This window comes from Mauremys reevesii, linkage group 1, assembly GCF_016161935.1.
Source record: "Mauremys reevesii isolate NIE-2019 linkage group 1, ASM1616193v1, whole genome shotgun sequence".
Taxonomy (NCBI): Eukaryota; Metazoa; Chordata; order Testudines; family Geoemydidae; genus Mauremys; species Mauremys reevesii.
Window position 1 is genome coordinate 238251226 of NC_052623.1, and position 17153 is coordinate 238268378.

General features: G+C 43.6%; 1 protein-coding gene across 3 annotated transcripts in view; it reads right to left on the reverse strand.

Moving 5' to 3' along the window:
- Positions 1-17153, reverse strand: part of TSPO (translocator protein) — a 31521-nt gene continuing 14368 nt past the window's right edge. For 2 of the 3 annotated variants that reach the window (XM_039542139.1, XM_039542158.1), the window contains exons 2-4: positions 7475-7676; positions 2554-2692; positions 1-1433 (exon numbers count right to left, since the gene is read on the reverse strand). In XM_039542139.1, the coding sequence (XP_039398073.1) occupies positions 1260-1433; positions 2554-2692; positions 7475-7656 (495 nt within the window). In that variant the 5' untranslated portion in view covers positions 7657-7676 and the 3' untranslated portion in view covers positions 1-1259. Of the gene's footprint in view, positions 1434-2553; positions 2693-7474; positions 7680-17153 lie in introns of all 3 variants that reach the window. The other variant, XM_039542150.1, reaches the window with a different exon arrangement.

Consider the following 17153-nt stretch of genomic DNA (forward strand, 5'->3'; position numbering starts at 1 on the left):
TAAAAGTAATAGTAATGTGCTAGCAATAGAGGAAAGGTAAAACTTCCTGTCCCAGGTACCTTGTACAAAAAGTTCCTGTTTCTAGTTCAGCCATTTACAACTCAGTGTCTTCTGGTTTAAGGCTGCAACACTAATCTTGAAGCAGCAGAAACATCTTGTACCTGTCTCCAAGCAGCTAAAGGAGGAACAGATAATCAGGTACCTAGGTAAGTATTTTAGCAGGATGGTCATAAGATGCCTGTGTATTTAATTGGGGCCACCAGCAGCCAGACATCCCTCCAGGGGAGGCAGCTTGCTCTGATAATAGCTGAGAATACTAGCAGTCTGCTAGTGAAGCATCCAGGTTCCAAGCAGAGCAGGTTAAAGGCATTAATTTCTCTTTTTGTGATTTTCCCGCCCCCCCCAACCTTCGGTGCTCATTGGATACTCTTTGGGTGCTGTCATCAGTTCCTGACTGTGTGCTCTGGATTTGATGTTGTCTATTTTTTTTAGCCAAGTAAATTACACTAGTTGTAGTGGCAAGGAAATGGAGCGGGGAGGCAGCTTTCTTCTAGGTTGCAGCATCCTTTTGGCTTTAGCCCTTTAAAAAAATCATACTGTAAGAATAGTAAGTTACTTATTGTTTAATATGTTTGAAACCTTCCCCTACCTCTCAACTATAATGGTCCAGTCTGCAAAGTATACTATGTCCTTAAAGTTTATATGTGCAAGTATGGGAATTCTTCCTCCTAATCGTAAACATTTCTAGGCACAGCGCTTTGAAGACAAGACACTGAAGTCAGTATAACAGCTGACAAGAATAAGCACTATGCCAAGTGGTATATGGCTGAAGGATCAGGCCCCTAGTGAGTAAATTAATGTGAGGAACCATCTTCTGAAAGTCATTAATGGACTTTAGTTTCTGGACATAATCAGCCCCCAATTCACATTAATTGCCAGTAGTAGTTAAAAATGCTATCCATTACATTCTTTTTTTATATGTAATCAACCGCACGGGCAATAGGAGAGCATGCAGATTAAACCACTTCATTTACTGTGCTACTAAATTCACTAGTGCACACATTCCATTCGGATTGTGTAGTAAACCAGCATTTGAATGTTGAAATGAACACCACTCTGACTGTATTTAGATGTGACCTATTTTTAACTGTCTAATACAGCAAGTACTTAATGCAACAGTAAAACAGGATTGTAATTTTATTTGGGAAATGCATAAAAAAAATCTTCTGCCTTGATATTCTCTTCCAGAAGGCTCTGTATTAAGATTGCTTCTTGTTTTTATTGTCCTTCCAGATGCGGTAATTGAGCACAGAAGCCAAAGTTAACCAAGCTAAATAAGGGAACATCAAGTATGCCGCTTTCTTGTTGACATGGTACCAGGTGACAGTTGTAGCTGTTGCTGCACCACTAGTGAGTAGGAGATTGACCAACCCCTGAAACAAAATAAGGTGGTTAGTGTTATTTTACATGCTGCATTTTTGTTCAAGACAGTATGTAGATATTTGCACAAATTCATACTAAACCTTTTTTGTGAAGAGTTCTGAAACACAGTGGAAAGTACATGCAAAAAAAAACTTAGAATGCCTTTTGCTGATATATGAATTTGTGCAGAGTGGAGACCAATGCTTCTTGTGATCAGTTTGGAAAAGGAATCATTTGCTCTTAACAGGGCTGAGGTGACTTTGGAGACATTTTCATACAAATATCGAATAAATGCAAAAAGCTAAAATTAATGCAACATTATGCCTAAAATGTCATGTATTAAATTCATAGCATTCACATCAATAATACTAAATTAATGACTCCAAAAATTCCAAAAGTTAAGTTTGTGTTTTTGAATTTCTTGACTGTTCAGTATTTCAGGGGTGGTGGTTAGGGTGATCTGCAATTTAGGAAACTGCTTCAAATCCCTGCTGTGCCGCAGATTTCTTGTGTGACCTATGCACGTTAGTGTTCCCATTCCCCATCTGTAAAATGTGGATAATACGGCTTCCCGACCTCACAGGGGCACTGTGCAGGTAAATGCCCCAAGGCGCTCCATTACTATGATAATGGGGTCATGTAAGTAACTAAGAGAGCTGTATAGTAAAAGAACCAGTCAAGTAGTTCATAGTATGGTTTATATCAGAGACTAGCTTTTTCCCCCCCAAACAGCAGAGAATTATTAGTGCTATCTATAATTGACACTATTACGAGTCATCTCATAGTAAATTAATTTTCACAAGAATTTGTCTAAAGGACCCCTAGGAATTTTACCTTGGCATAACTGTATTTACTTTAGTCACATGAATTATAACTTCTGTTAACAAAGGGTTGGAAAAACACACACTTGAGAGCTAACAATGTAATTACACTGTAGATAAATTATGCACAATCTCATATGAGAGTATGAGAAATAAAGGAATTTCAAAAATCTGCTACTCAAGCCAAATTTTACTTTTCTGTATGTACCAAAGTTCATTTTCAGAATAAAAAATGCTAAAGTTGGCACCTTGTAACTGACGGTGCAAGGCTATGACGAGACTTTAAATGTCAATATTACTTTATACTTACCCATCCTATTTTGTGAGCTCCAAAGAACATGGGAGTCCATGACCAGTTTAATGCCAGCTGCCCTGCATACAGCCCAAGTGGAACCATTGACTCTTCATTGAAACCTCCTAACTCCTTCCATACCAGGTAAGAACCATATCTGAATAACAAGAACATGACAATTGCAAGTATTCTGGCAAATTATACAATATAATATGTAAATAATTAAATACTTTGTCAAACTAGGTGACTTGCATAGGTAGGGCAAGAAAATTTTTCAAAGAAGTCTGTGACTTAGGGGTCTCCATCTTATTTTCAAAAGTCACAAGAGTCTAAGTGCATTCCCTTGCAAGAGACTTGGGCTTCCAAGTGATTTTTGAAAACAGGATGGAGGATCGTAAGTCACTTAGGCACCTCTGAAAATGTTACCAAGCATGAACTAGAGCAGGGGTAGGCAACCTTTGGCACGGGTGCCGAAGGCGGCACGCAAGCTGATATTCAGTGGCACTCACACTGCCTGGGTTCTGGCCACTGGTCCGGGGGGGCTCTGCATTTTAATTTAATTTTAAATGAAGTTTCTTAAATATTTTAAAAACCTTATTTACTTTACATACAACAATAGTTTAGTTCTGTATTATATACTTATAGAAAGAGACCTTCTAAAAACATTAACATGTATTACTGGCACGCGAAACCTTAAATTAGAGTGAATAAATGAAGACTTGGCACACCACTTCTGAAAGGTTGCCGACCCCTGAACTAGAGGTAAGAGCAATGGATTTGGGCTAGAATCCAAAACTGAAGTGCTGATTTATTGTGGAACCTTCCAATAAGTGGTTGCACACCCCTATGCTATTCAGGCAAAATGAGAGCATACATGGTACTGAACCAGCCAATAAAAGAAGTAAGTAAAAAATTGTGCTGTGGCTAGTTTCATTCTTGGATATAGGGGAGCAGAAAAACTACTGCATTTTGGACAAATAGAAGTTTGAGTTAAGACCTGAAGACTATAAAGGAAGCAATTGCATTAGTCTAGGTGAACTGAATACATTAATGAGTTTCGGTAACAGTGTTCATTGTGTGGAGTACAGAGATGGTTATTTCAGAAGTTATATAGGCAAATTTTCAAAACGGAGAGATAATTTGGGGGTCAAGTTGAATGAGTAGGTTCCTAACTGGAGCATGAAGTGTTGGATTTAAATATCGCTTCACCTCCCTCTATTTAATGAAGTGCTTGTCACTTTAAGGTATTAATCTTTTTTAAATGAGTTAACAGAAGTTGAGGCTGAAACAGGCAAGAACTGAGGAGAGAGAGCAGTGGTGAATTTGGGTAGCATCTGCAGAGAAGTGATATTTTTATAACCACATTTGATTTCAGAAAGGAGGTATCAAAAACAATCACCAGCGTGAAGAGAACTAGGGGCGAGGAGCTTTTCTCCTGTCAGTGAAATCCTCTTAGTACTGGTTACTGGAAGATCTTCCAGAATAAATTGCAAACATACCAGAATTCTCATTGCAATCCATGCCCTTTTAATGCCCATGGGATGGTGCATTCTGGGATAACATCTTAGTTCACTGAAGTTAAGACAGGATCACTCAGAGGTTGGGGATATGAAACTAAAGCTTATTGTGTGCTGAAAGCCTCCCACACAGGGTTGCCAGGTGTCCAGGTTTTCACCCCAAATGCCCAGTCGAAAAGGGACCCAGGTGGCTCCGGTTGGCACTGGGGAGCCATGACCAATGGGAGCTGTGGGGGTGGTGCCTATGGGTGCGAGGGCAGTGCGCAGAGCCTCCCTGGATAACCATGTGCCTAGGGGCTGCAGGGACCGGGCAGCCACTTCCTGGGAGTCGCAGTAAGTGCTGCCAGGACCCTGCTCCCCCAGCCCAGCCCACAGTCCCCTCCCACATTCAAACTCTCTCCCAGAGCCTGCACCACCCCAACAATCCAACACCCCATCCCTGAGCCCACCTCCTGTACCCTAAACTCCTCATCCCTGGCCCCACCCCAGAGGCTGTACCCCCAGCCAGCACCCTCATCCCCCTCCTGCACCCCACCCTCGTGCCCCAGCGTGGTGAAAGTGAGTGAGGGATGGGGAGAGTGAGCAATGGAGGGAGGGGGGATGGAGTGAGCAGGGACAGGGGCAGGGCCTCGGGGGTGGGGTGGGGTGGGGCTGTTAGGTTTTGTGCCATTAGAAAGTTGGCAACCCTAATCCCACAACCTGGTTAGCTGGATCATTCAGCACAGAAGTCCACTCCTTTTTTACTTTTGCTTTGTAGTTCACTTTTAAGTGTTAGTGGGCGCTTGACTTCAGGGCCAGATGAGTGTGTATTCCAAAAGACAATCTGCTCCTTTGTGTTCGTAATTTGCCAGCTGTTTCAGTATAGTTTCATATTGAGATGAAATCTACATTCTAGGTAAGAAGGCAAATTGAATTGTGCACCTCGCTGGGCAATGGGGATCTCCATATGCAGGCTCTGCTCCATGAATATTATTGAACTCTTAAAAATTCACCTGCACATTTTTAAGCAAGATAGATTTTTAATTGTTTAGCTGTAGATATACATCTAAAACAGCCACCTGACTTTACCAGAGTTCAGCTTCACTCACATGTGGCATGAATAAGTTTATTTTGTATGTGGAAGTAAATAACCCAAGCTTGCATACTGGCTGTTCCTTTTCTAAGGGCACAATTTGATCACTATTCTGTCAAACAAATGCTTTTAAAAAAAACAAAAAACTTTACATCTCTCCATCACTAGGAGGCACCTAGATACAATTCTACTTCCAGCTGATTTGCGAAAATGTTAACAAGCAATTGCACTTGTACACAGATAACTTTGGCTTCTGCTCTTGATCTAGATTTTCTTGCAAATTTGTAAAGTTCAGGGCCAGCCCCTTAGTTACACAACTCTTTGGGAGTGCTCCTGCTCTGCTAGATAATATCAGTATTGCATGGCACCATCCCCAGAATCTTTTGCATGTGTTAAATGCAAATAGAGGAACTGGATTTGTTGGGCACTCTGAGAAATCTCTGTGGTGTTAGGTATACAGAATGTAGTGATCTGTTTTTGAGCATGATTGAGGCTCTGAGAAGAAACACTTAACGCCTCCTGGGATGAGGATCATCATTGTGATTCGTCATCAAGAATAGGTATGATCAGGACATTAACCACGTCTAAGTATCTCAGAATGCACTGTTCTGATGAGGACATACAGGAGTGTATGAAAAAACCTTCAAAATGTGGATCTTAAATCAAAAAAACCTTACCTGGATCTCCTGGTTTATAGTCAGAAACCCAGACACTATTGCATACTGTACAGTTCATTCAAAGGCATACTTCAGGGACAGCCATTTAGTTACATAACTCTTAGGGTGTATTTTGCCAGAAAATCATCTGACAGCCTTTCTATGGAAATACTATCGGGTCTGGCTTCAGCGATCTATTATCCTACTTTTCAACAAAAAGGGTACTTCCTGACTAATCTTACGACGCTGTGATTTCAGAGCTAACTAAATGAGAGACTTTACTGAATACATGGGAGGGAACAGAATAACAAAAAGATACTTTCCGTTTGCATGGGGAGGGGGAAAGGGAAGGACACTGTGTTCTGAGCTGTAAAAGACTAGAAATTAAGGCAAAGGCAAGAAGAGACATTCAGCATTTATTTTTATGCATATTGCTTCACTACAGTATTTTGCAATAGAGAGCATGATAATTAAGGAAATCTGTAGCATCCCATCATAACTACTTACTCTTTTCTAAAGTTTTCCTTTTGGGGGCTGAACTTTCCAGATTTAATAGGCCCAAGGAGTGCAAATTTGAGGAAAATCCCTTCTGTTGTAGTTTAGTTATAGCAGAGTTGGGGCATTGTAATAAGTTTGGGGGCAGAGACACAACTCAGCTTCAAAGAAAAATTACTTTTTGCAGGGATCCACGATAATGCAACTGTAGCTGACCAAAAATGAACTAAGCATGGCATAAGGCTAGTCCTGCATAAAGAAGATGTGAAACAAATTGGGGGCGCTGAAAGTCACTTTGGAGCTTGCTCATTGCGCATTTGCTATGGTTCTCATAGCCTCCCCTCATGTGACATCAGTTAAGGGGGCTGGGAGAAAAGCACTTTCTCTTGGCTGGGCTGTTGCTGGGACAGTTTGTGTGAGGGAGATCATACATGTCTAACACACACAAAACAGTCCAGAAAAAAAATCTATTTTATAAATAGTTTAGCTTTTTTTTTTTTAAGAGATGTCTATTTTTGTATTACCCTTAAGCTTTTCTTTTAAAGTACCACTAGGTCTGATATTTGGCCCAACACACTTGTGTGACCCTTTCACCCCTGCCAATTTCTTTGACAGTAATCATCTAAAATACTGATGACAATTTAGGCTAATTCAGTTAGAGGGCAGTAGATTGTACCAGATAATGACAGTTTAAAAGCAAGGGGTTTTATTACAGTGTTTTATAAGACAAGGGCTCTAGATTCCAGGAAATTTAACTTACTCTTTACTGGGATAGTCCAAATCTCAATCCCTCATTTTTTTACTAATGCAGTTAATTTTAGCTAGAACTGTAAGAGGACACATGTACGGTGGGGTGGGGGGGATAAGATTAAAAAACTCTTTCAATCAGTCAGCACATTACTTCACAGCTCTATTATTTCTCTTATTGGGGCGGTCAGAAGCAAATCAAACATTCCTGCATTTAATACACCTCCCTTGTGCATACACATAAAGGGCAGTGTTTCCTAAGCAACTACTTACCTGTTGAACAGTGCAGGAACAACATTAAGTCACTCCTATAATCTAATGTACATATATATCCAATAACATAGCTAACTAGTGTTATGCAGTATGATTCTTTGTAACAATCCAGCTTTGCTAGTGTACGTTAAGCAACCATCAGACTAGTTAAGTGTATATACAAAATATAAAAGACATACCCCATTGATGTATACAGAGTTCCCCAGACAGGGCCAAACATCCAGTTAGGTGGCCGCCAGGATGGCTTTTCAAGAGATTCATACCATATAGGGATCTCTCTCTTTGTTATCATGCCTCCCAAAAACCCTCCTGCATGGGGCAAGAGTGTGAAACCAACAGCCGGGGCCCACGTTGGTACCATTTCCAAGACAGACGCTGAATCTGAAATAAACCCCAAACACCTGAATGTTCATTTGCAAAGTGATTTTTAGAATAAAACTCTGGCAAAACACTTACAGATTAAGCAGACTTATTTAAAAGATAATTATTGTACTACTTAACTCCTCTTCTAGGACCTGAGCTAAAGCCCATTTAAGTTAATTTAAAGATTCCTGGCTCACAGACAAGCTGGAACACCTCAAGGATTCTTTGCAGTTTTTCTTTTACAGGCACTTTTAATCTGATGCATTGTTTATGATTCTACCAACAAATATTTCTTGATCAATTATTCAGTCAATCACTGCACCTAATACACTGCTTCCTTACTCATTAATATCTCCTTCCTTGAGCTTGCTTAGCAGAGGTTTCAGGTTCAAAACCAAACATCCATCTTAAATAGTCTCTCCAATTTTCTGGGGCCGATCCTCAGCTAGTGTAAATTGTTTTAGCTCCATTGACACCAGCTGAGGATCTGCCCCTATATGTTTATCTCTCCAGTCAAAAGGCTTCAGTCTTGTCAGGTGCTGAACATCCACAATTCCTTTTGAGCTCAGTGGGAATTGTGGGACATTAGTGCCTCGCGTCACACGTGATCAGCCTAAAAGAGACTCACAAACCCATATTTGGATGAATTGTCAGGTCATTCACCTCTTACCCCAATTGCTTGTTTATTGGTGACACTACTAGTTTTTCTTGGCATAGCATTTTACATAGATGGACGGTTTGGTGACAAGATGCAGAACCCTTAAAAAAAAAAGTTTTAGAAGTACAATTTACATCAGTTATCAGAGGGGTAGCCGTGTTAGGCCTGGTCTACACTGGGGGGCGGGGGTCGAACTAAGGTACGCAAGTTCAGCTATTCGCGTAATAAGTAATAGTAGTGATGAAATGCTAAGGGAAATTAGAGAGGCTATCAAAATTAAGAACCCAATAATAGTGGGGGATTTCAATTATCCCCATATTGACTGGGAACATTTCACTTCGGGACGAAATGCAGAGATAAAATTTCTCGATACTTTAAATGACTGCTTCATGGAGCAGCTGGTACGGGAACCCACAAGGGGAGAGGTGACTTTAGATTTAATCCTGAGTGGAGCGCAGGAGCTGGTCCAAGAGGTAACTATAGCAGGACCGCTTGGAAATAGTGACCATAATACAATAGCATTCAACATCCCTGTGGTGGGAAGAACATCTCAACTGCCCAACACTGTGGCCTTTAATTTCAAAAGGGGGAACTATACAAAAATGAGGGGGTTAGTTAGACAAAAGTTACAAGGTACAGTGACTAAAGTGAAATCCTGCAAGTTGCATGGGCCCTTTTAAAGACACCATAATAGAGGCCCAACTTCAATGTATACCCCAAATTAAGAAAAACAGTAAAAGAACTAAAAAAGAGCCACCGTGGCTTAACAACCATGTAAAAGAAGCAGTGAGAGATAAAAAGACTTCCTTTAAAAAGTGGAAGTCAAATCCTAGTGAGGCAAATAGAAAGGAGCACAAACACTGCCAACTTAAGTGCAAGAGTGTAATAAGAAAAGCCAAAGAGGAGTTTGAAGAACGGCTAGCCAAAAACTCCAAAGGTAATAACAAAATGTTTTTTAAGTACATCAGAAGCAGGAAGCCTGCTAAACAACCAGTGGGGCCCCTTGACGATGAAAATACAAAAGGAGCGCTTAAAGATGATAAAGTCATTGCGGAGAAACTAAATGGATTCTTTGCTTCAGTCTTCATGGCTGAGGATGTTAGGGAGATTCCCAAACCTGAGCTGGCTTTTGTAGGTGACAAATCTGAGCAACTGTCACAGATTGAAGTGTCACTAGAGGAGGTTTTGGAATTAATTGATAAACTCAACATTAACAAGTCACCGGGACCAGATGGCATTCACCCAAGAGTTCTGAAAGAACTCAAATGTGAAGTTGTGGAACTATTAACTAAGGTTTGTAACCTGTCCTTTAAATCGGCTTCGGTACCCAATGACTGGAAGTTAGCTAATGTAACGCCAATATTTAAAAAGGGCTCTAGGGGTGATCCCGGCAATTACAGACCAGTAAGTCTAACGTCGGTACCGGGCAAATTAGTTGAAAAAATAGTAAAGAATAAAATTGTCAGACACATAGAAAAACAAACTCTTGAGCAATAGTCAACATGGTTTCTGTAAAGGGAAATCGTGTCTTACTAATCTATTAGAGTTCTTTGAAGGGGTCAACAAACATGTGGACAAGGGGGATCCGGTGGACATAGTGTACTTAGATTTCCAGAAAGCCTTTGACAAGGTCCCTCACCAAAGGCTCTTACGTAAATTAAGCTGTCATGGGATAAAAGGAAAGGTCCTTTCATGGATTGAGAACTGGTTAAAGGACAGGGAACAAAGGGTAGGAATTAATGGTAAATTCTCAGAATGGAGAGGGGTAACTAGTGGTGTTCCCCAAGGGTCAGTCCTGGGACCAATCCTATTCAATTTATTCATAAATGATCTGGAGAAAGGGGTAAACAGTGAGGTGGCAAAGTTTGCAGATGATACTAAACTGCTCAAGATAGTTAAGACCAAAGCAGATTGTGAAGAACTTCAAAAAGATCTCACAAAACTAAGTGATTGGGCAACAAAATGGCAAATGAAATTTAATGTGGATAAATGTAAAGTAATGCACATTGGAAAAAATAACCCCAACTATACATACAACATGATGGGGGCTAATTTAGCTACAACGAGACAGGAAAAAGATCTTGGAGTCATTGTGGACAGTTCTCTGAAGATGTCCACGCAGTGTGCAGAGGCGGTCAAAAAAGCAAACAGGATGTTAGGAATCATTAAAAAGGGGATAGAGAATAAGACTGAGAATATATTATTGCCCTTATATAAATCCATGGTACGCCCACATCTCGAATACTGTGTACAGATGTGGTCTCCTCACCTCAAAAAAGATATTCTAGCACTAGAGAAGGTTCAGAAAAGAGCAACTGAAATGATTAGGGGTTTAGAGAGGGTCCCATATGAGGAAAGATTAAAGAGGCTAGGACTCTTCAGTTTGGAAAAGAGAAGACTAAGGGGGGACATGATAGAGGTATATAAAATCATGAGTGATGTTGAGAAAGTGGATAAGGAAAAGTTATTTACTTATTCCCATAATACAAGAACTAGGGGTCACCAAATGAAATTAATAGGCAGCAGGTTTAAAACAAATAAAAGGAAGTTCTTCTTCATGCAGCGCACAGTCAACTTGTGGAACTCCTTACCTGAGGAGGTTGTGAAGGCTAAGACTATAACAATGTTTAAAAGGGGACTGGATAAATTCATGGTGGCTAAGTCCATAAATGGCTATTAGCCAAGATGGGTAAGAATGGTGTCCCTAGCCTCTGTTCGTCAGAGGATGGAGATGGATGGCAGGAGAGAGATCACTTGATCATTGCCTGTTAGGTTCACTCCCTCAAGGGCACCTGGCATTGGCCACTGTCGGTAGACAGATACTGGGCTAGATGGACCTTTGGTCTGACCCGGTACGGCCTTTCTTATGTTCTTATGAACTCGAACTACCTTAGTTCAAACTACTCACCCGTCCAGACGCCGTGGGATCGAAGTCCGCGGCTCCCCCGTTGACTCCGCCACCGCCATTCGCGGTGGTGGAGTTCCGGAGTCGACGGGAGCGCGTTCGGAGTTCGATATATCGCATCTAGATGAGACGCGATATATCGAACTCCGAGAAGTCGAACGCTACCCGCCGACCCGGGCGGGTAGTATAGACGTAGCCTTAGTCTGGATCTGTAAAAAGCAACAAAGAGTCTTGTGGCACCTTATAGACTAACAGATGTATTGGAGCATGAGCTTTCGTGGGTGAACACCCACTTTATCAGATGCATGTAATGGACATTTCCAGAAGCCAATTACAAAAGCACTTTCTCCTCCCTTGGTGTTCACACCTCAACTGCTGGAAGAGGGCCTCATCCTCCCTGATTGAATTAACCTCGTTATCTCCAGACTGATTCTGGCATGCGTATTTGTACCTGCCTCTGGAAATTTCCATTACATGCATCTGACGAAGTGAGTATTCACCCACGAAAGCTCATGCTCCAATACATCTGTTAGTCTATAAGGTGCCACAAGACTCTTTGTTGCAATTTACATCAGGGGTCGGCAACCTTTCAGAAGTGGTGTGTCGAGTCTTCATTTATTCACTTTAATTTAAGGTTTCATGTGCTGGTAATACATTTAAATGTTTTTAGAAGGTCTCTCTCTATAAGTCTATATAGATTCTAGGACTGGAAGGGACCTATAGAGGTCATCGAGTCCGGTCCCCTACCCTCATGGCAGGGCTAAATACTGTCTAGACCATCCCTGATAGACATTTATCTAACCTACTCTTAAATATCTCCAGAGATGGAGATTCCACAATCTCCCTAGGCAATTTATTCCAGTGTTTAACCACCCTGACAGGAACTTTTTCCTAATGTCCAACCTAAACCTCCCTCGTTGCAGTTTAAGCCCATTGCTTCTTGCTCTATCCTTAGAGGCTAACGTGAACAAGTTTTCTCCCTCCTCCTGATGACACCTTTTAGATACTTGAAAACTGCTATCATGTCCCCCCACGGTGTTCTCTTTTCCAAACTAAACAAACCCAATTCTTTCAGCCTTTCTTCATAGGTCATGTTCTCAAGACCTTTAAACGTTCTTGTTACTCTTCTTGGGACCCTCTCCAATTTCTCCACATCTTTCTTGAAATGTGGTGCCCAGAAGTGGACACAATACTAAACTATATAATTATATAACTAAACTATTGTTGTATTGTAAAATAAACAAGGTTTTCAAAATGCTCAAGAAGCTTCATTTAAAATTAAATTAAAATGTTGATCTTACGCTGCCGGCCCGCTCAGCCCACTGCTGGTCTGGGGTTCTGTTCACCTAGGCCGGCAGCGGGCTGAGCGGGGCCTGCAGCCGAAGGGAACAGCAGCCAGAACCCCAGACCGGCAGTGGGCTGAGCAGCTCAGCCTGCTGCTGCTCAGGGGTTCCATCCGCCGGCTCCTGCCAGCCGGGATCCTGGCTGCCGGACCTGCTCACCCCGCTGCTGGTCTGGGGTCCCGGCTCTGCCCACATACAGTGGGTACCTACCTTCTCCCTGGTTCTGGCCCATTCTCTTCCTCTCTCTGCACTGAGCTGAGGGTGGGAGAGAACTGAGCACAGGGCTGGGGGTGCAGGAGCTGGCCAGGAGCTAGAATGAGGGAGGAGGCTCAGGGTTGGGGCAGGAGGTTTGGGTGTGGAACGCTTACCTGGGCAGCTCCCATTTGGTGCGAGGGGTACAGGTGGGAATGTGGGGGTTGGGGGATTGCAGGAGCTCCTGTTTGGTGCTCAGGGTAGGGGTGGGGATGTGAGGGGGTGCAGGTGTCAGGGCATGGGTAGGTGTGGGAGTGCCAGAGTCAGGGCTGGGGTCATGGGGCGGGGGGTGAAGGAGTCAAGCAGAGGGCTGGGTGTGTGTAAGGGGGATACAGGGCTCAAGGCAGGGGCCTGGGGGTGTGTGGCTGCAGGGCTCAGGGCAGAGAGCTGGGTGTGTGTGGGGGGGGGGGGGGTGGGCATCAAGGCAGAGGCCTGGAGGTGTGGGCTGGGGATATGCCCGGATATGCCTGGATTCCACATACACACCCCTTCCCCAAGGCCCTGTCCCCCCTTTCTTCTCTGCCTCCGCAGGGAGCAGTGAGCATGCTGACTCTGCTCCACCCCTTCCCCCTGCAGGGGCAGCACCCATCATCAGAGGAGGGGGAGGAGGAGGAGGAGGAGGAGGAGGGCCCAGCACAGCACAGAGGCAGGGAGGGGGCAGGACTGGCAGGACCCTCCTGCTCCTCTCCCGCCCTGGGAGGCGGGGGGGGGGGGGGATTTTTTGGGGGGACTGGCAGGCAGCAGCGTGCCATTAAAAATAAACTCTTTTGCTGGCACTTTGCACATGCCATAGGTTGCAGACCCCTGATTTACATAGTGCCAAACTGCATTATCCCTCGCACAGATTTTCATCCATGGATAAATAAAATAAACTAAAAAATTCACACCGGGAGCGGGAGTCAGGACAGAGTTTAGGGAGCCCCCCCCAACCAACAGCACATATAGCACTGGGGGTGGGGTTTGTTTTTTGTTGCCATTAGAGCAGAGAGCAAGCATTAAGAATAAATAAATAAACTGGAAAAGCTCTACCCCAAGTTTTGTGGCCATAAACCACCTGCTGTATACAATCCATATATAGGCTGCCAAAATGATAAGGGATTAAACGCATACCAAAAAGGATAAAACAGAAAAGACGGTTTTTGAATGCACAGTAGCCAAGTTCATGCAACCCTTTACTTTTATGATTTGCATAGGACTATAATCTTGCCCAGTGCTTTATGTGACGTAGGGTAAGATATAGTCCGTTGTTGTAGCTGTGTTGGTCCCAGGATATTAGAGAGAAAGGTGGATGAGGCAATATCTTTTATTGGATCAACTTCCATTGATAAGCGAGAGAAGCTTTCGAGTTTACACAGGGTATGTCTACACTGTAATTAGACTCCCTTGGCTGGCCTGTGCCAGCTGCCACGGGCTCAAAGGGCTCTGGCTAAGGGTTGTTTTAATTGCAGTATAGAAATTCAGGGTCGCGCTGCAGCTAGGGTTGCCAGGTGTCTGGTTTTCAACCGGAATGCCCAGTCAAAAAGGGACTCTGGCATCTCTGGCCATTAAAAGACCAGTTGGCTGCCCGCAGTGGGGCAGACAGAATGCCTGCCGGCTCCACATGGCTCTTGGGAAGCTGCCAGCATCTCCCTCTGGCCCCTGCCCCAAGTGCCAGCTCCAAATCTCCCACTGGCCAGAAACTTTTCCTACAACATGCCTTTCAAGATCTAGGAGTTGTGTACACGCCTATCACAATGTGTGCTGTACCTCATCCAGTGCCCTCAATGCCCCAATAACCACTATATGGGTGAAACCAGACAGACAATCAACTGCACTCTCAAATGAACTCTCACAGAAAAATAAGACAAGACAAAAACACCTTATCACTTGTGCATGAACACGTTTCATAAAACAATCGCTCTGTATCTGACCCCTCAGACCTCATTCTGAAAGTAAATCTATGCAACACCTTCAAAGGATTAGCCTGGGAACTTAAATTTGCAACTTTGCTAGAAACTAATAACCATGGACTGAATACAGACACTGGATTCATGGCTTTTTACAACAATCTGTAACCCACTAACCCCCTCTCCAGCAGCTCCCCACCCCTTCCCTTTTCCTCCCTATGACTGGGAGGCTTCACTTTGAATGGTCCATTGAAATATGTGTTTACTACTTATGCTAAACAATGTGTTCCACCTTGTCTTTAGTTGTGATATTGAGTATGTTTCCCAGACCGGAAGAGCAGCTCTGTGTAAGCTCGTCTCTCTCACCACCAAAATTGGTCCAATAAAAGATATTACCTCACCAATCTTGTCTCACAAAATAAGAAACTAATCCTGAGGAATAGCTACAGAGAGTAAAAGAGGAGAGACAGATGAATAACAAGAGATACTGAAGATCAGTGAGGTAAGAGGAAAAGGAAGAGCTGTGAAAGAGCGAAAAGGAGAGAAAATAAAGGTGCAGGGGGTGATTAGTTGTTTCAGAGGCAAGTCAAAGAAACGTGGCCCTTTGATTTGTTAGGGACCTTGGTGAACGTGATGTGAATGATTGAGAGCAGAAGCCAGATTGGAGAGGATCAAGGAAAGCCCTGTCAATAGCCGAAGGACATACGGACAAGGATTTTATATGCAAAGGGGAGAGGGAAGGATAGACTGGAAAAGCAGCTGGGATTGAGAGAAGAATTTTTTCATGAGTGGGTAGACAAGAATGTGCCTTTAGCCTGAGAGAGAAGCCAGAGGGGAGAAGATGTTTTGAAGATAAGAGAAGATGGAGAGAGCTGGCATGCCCAGGAATGGATAAGAGTCAGAAAGGAGTGGAAGGGCTGGAGATGGAAAGCAGGAGGAAATCAGAGCCAGAGTCTGTGCACAACAGAAGAGGGGAGAACTGTGGAGAGAAGAAAACATCCTGCTGCACAGTGTCAATTAAGTCTTTGATGGAGGAGGGAAAGCTGGGAGCAGACTTAAAAACCTGTGTAGCTTGTTCCTACAAGTATTGTTGCCGTGCCTCTTATCTAATATATCCTATATGCAGAGTTCAAAACTTATTTTTACCAGGTCGTGTTTTACATGCAGCACAAGAATGGCAAGTTCTCACATTCCTGCAATTTTTATATTTTTAAAATACCCCTGTGGAGAAGTATCTCTGTTGAAGCACATACTACTTCTCAGGAGTATTGGCGGTGTGAAAGTGACACCGTGCTACTCACTTTCACTATCTACTTCTACTGGGACCCAGGGGAGTGACTACGGATCTGCAGGACCAACAAGCTCTGCTGGGAACAGGAGCACCTAGTAGTTGTAGAGGATCAGACCTCTGCTGCTTTTACAGAGTAATTTGGAAGGAGTCCATTAAGAAGGTGAAAATGACTGTGATCCTATCACTCTGATGCTCTTATCCTTGTTGCTGAGGAAACATGGGGCCCAGTTCTCCACTACCCTGCAGTTTGTAGAGTCACTTGTACAGTGGATGTAAAATATCAAATCAGAACTGTAATGTTTTGCACGCAAGGTGAGTGAGTACACAAAGGAGAATCTGGCCCAATATATAGAGGAGCAGCAACACAGGGATTATTCTGGAATGGGAGAGAACAGGAAATGAGGGAAGACACAAGACCAGGAAATATCCACAAAACAGAAAGAGGAAAGAAGTGCACAAGCAGAGGGGGAGGAGGAGAGAAAGGGAAGGGAGCACTGCAGTAGTGGCAGGACATAATTTGGGATTGATTTTGGTGCCCTGCCCTTTGGGCTAGTAATACTAATTAGTAATTATATAGCACTTTTCAAACAGAACTCAAAGCTTTTTTGCAAGGGTTGGTAAGCTTCTTTGTCCCTATTTTCAGAGCTGTCCCCAGGGAACAGCCAATCAGGTTCACTGCCCCGGGCCCTGCACTTCATGAGGAGGCAGGTGGGGAGGTAAGAAGGAGCCCTCCTACCAACCTCCCCCCACCCCTGCCCACCGATCAGTGCCCACCGATCAGTGCCTCCCCCTCCCTCCTAGTGCCTACCACTGATCAGCTGTTTTGCAGCATCTGGAGGTGCCAGCAGGGAGGGAAGAGGAGTGAGGGTGCAGTGTGCTCGGGGAAGGGCCGGAACTGGGTGGGGAAGGGGCAGAGCACAGGTGGGGCGTTGAGGGAAGGGGATGGAGTGGGGGCAGAGCCAAGGGGAGCACCCCCCGCAGGTAGAAACTCGGCACCTATGTCCCAGGCCTTGCACCCCCCCTAGGGGCAGCCCTGCCTGTTTCACAAAGGGGATAACTGAAGTACTGTGGCTTGCTCTAAGACCCACACACCAAGTCAGTTGCAGGATTAAGATTAGAATTTAGGTTTCTTAACTCCCAGCTCCAGGCCCTGTCAACTA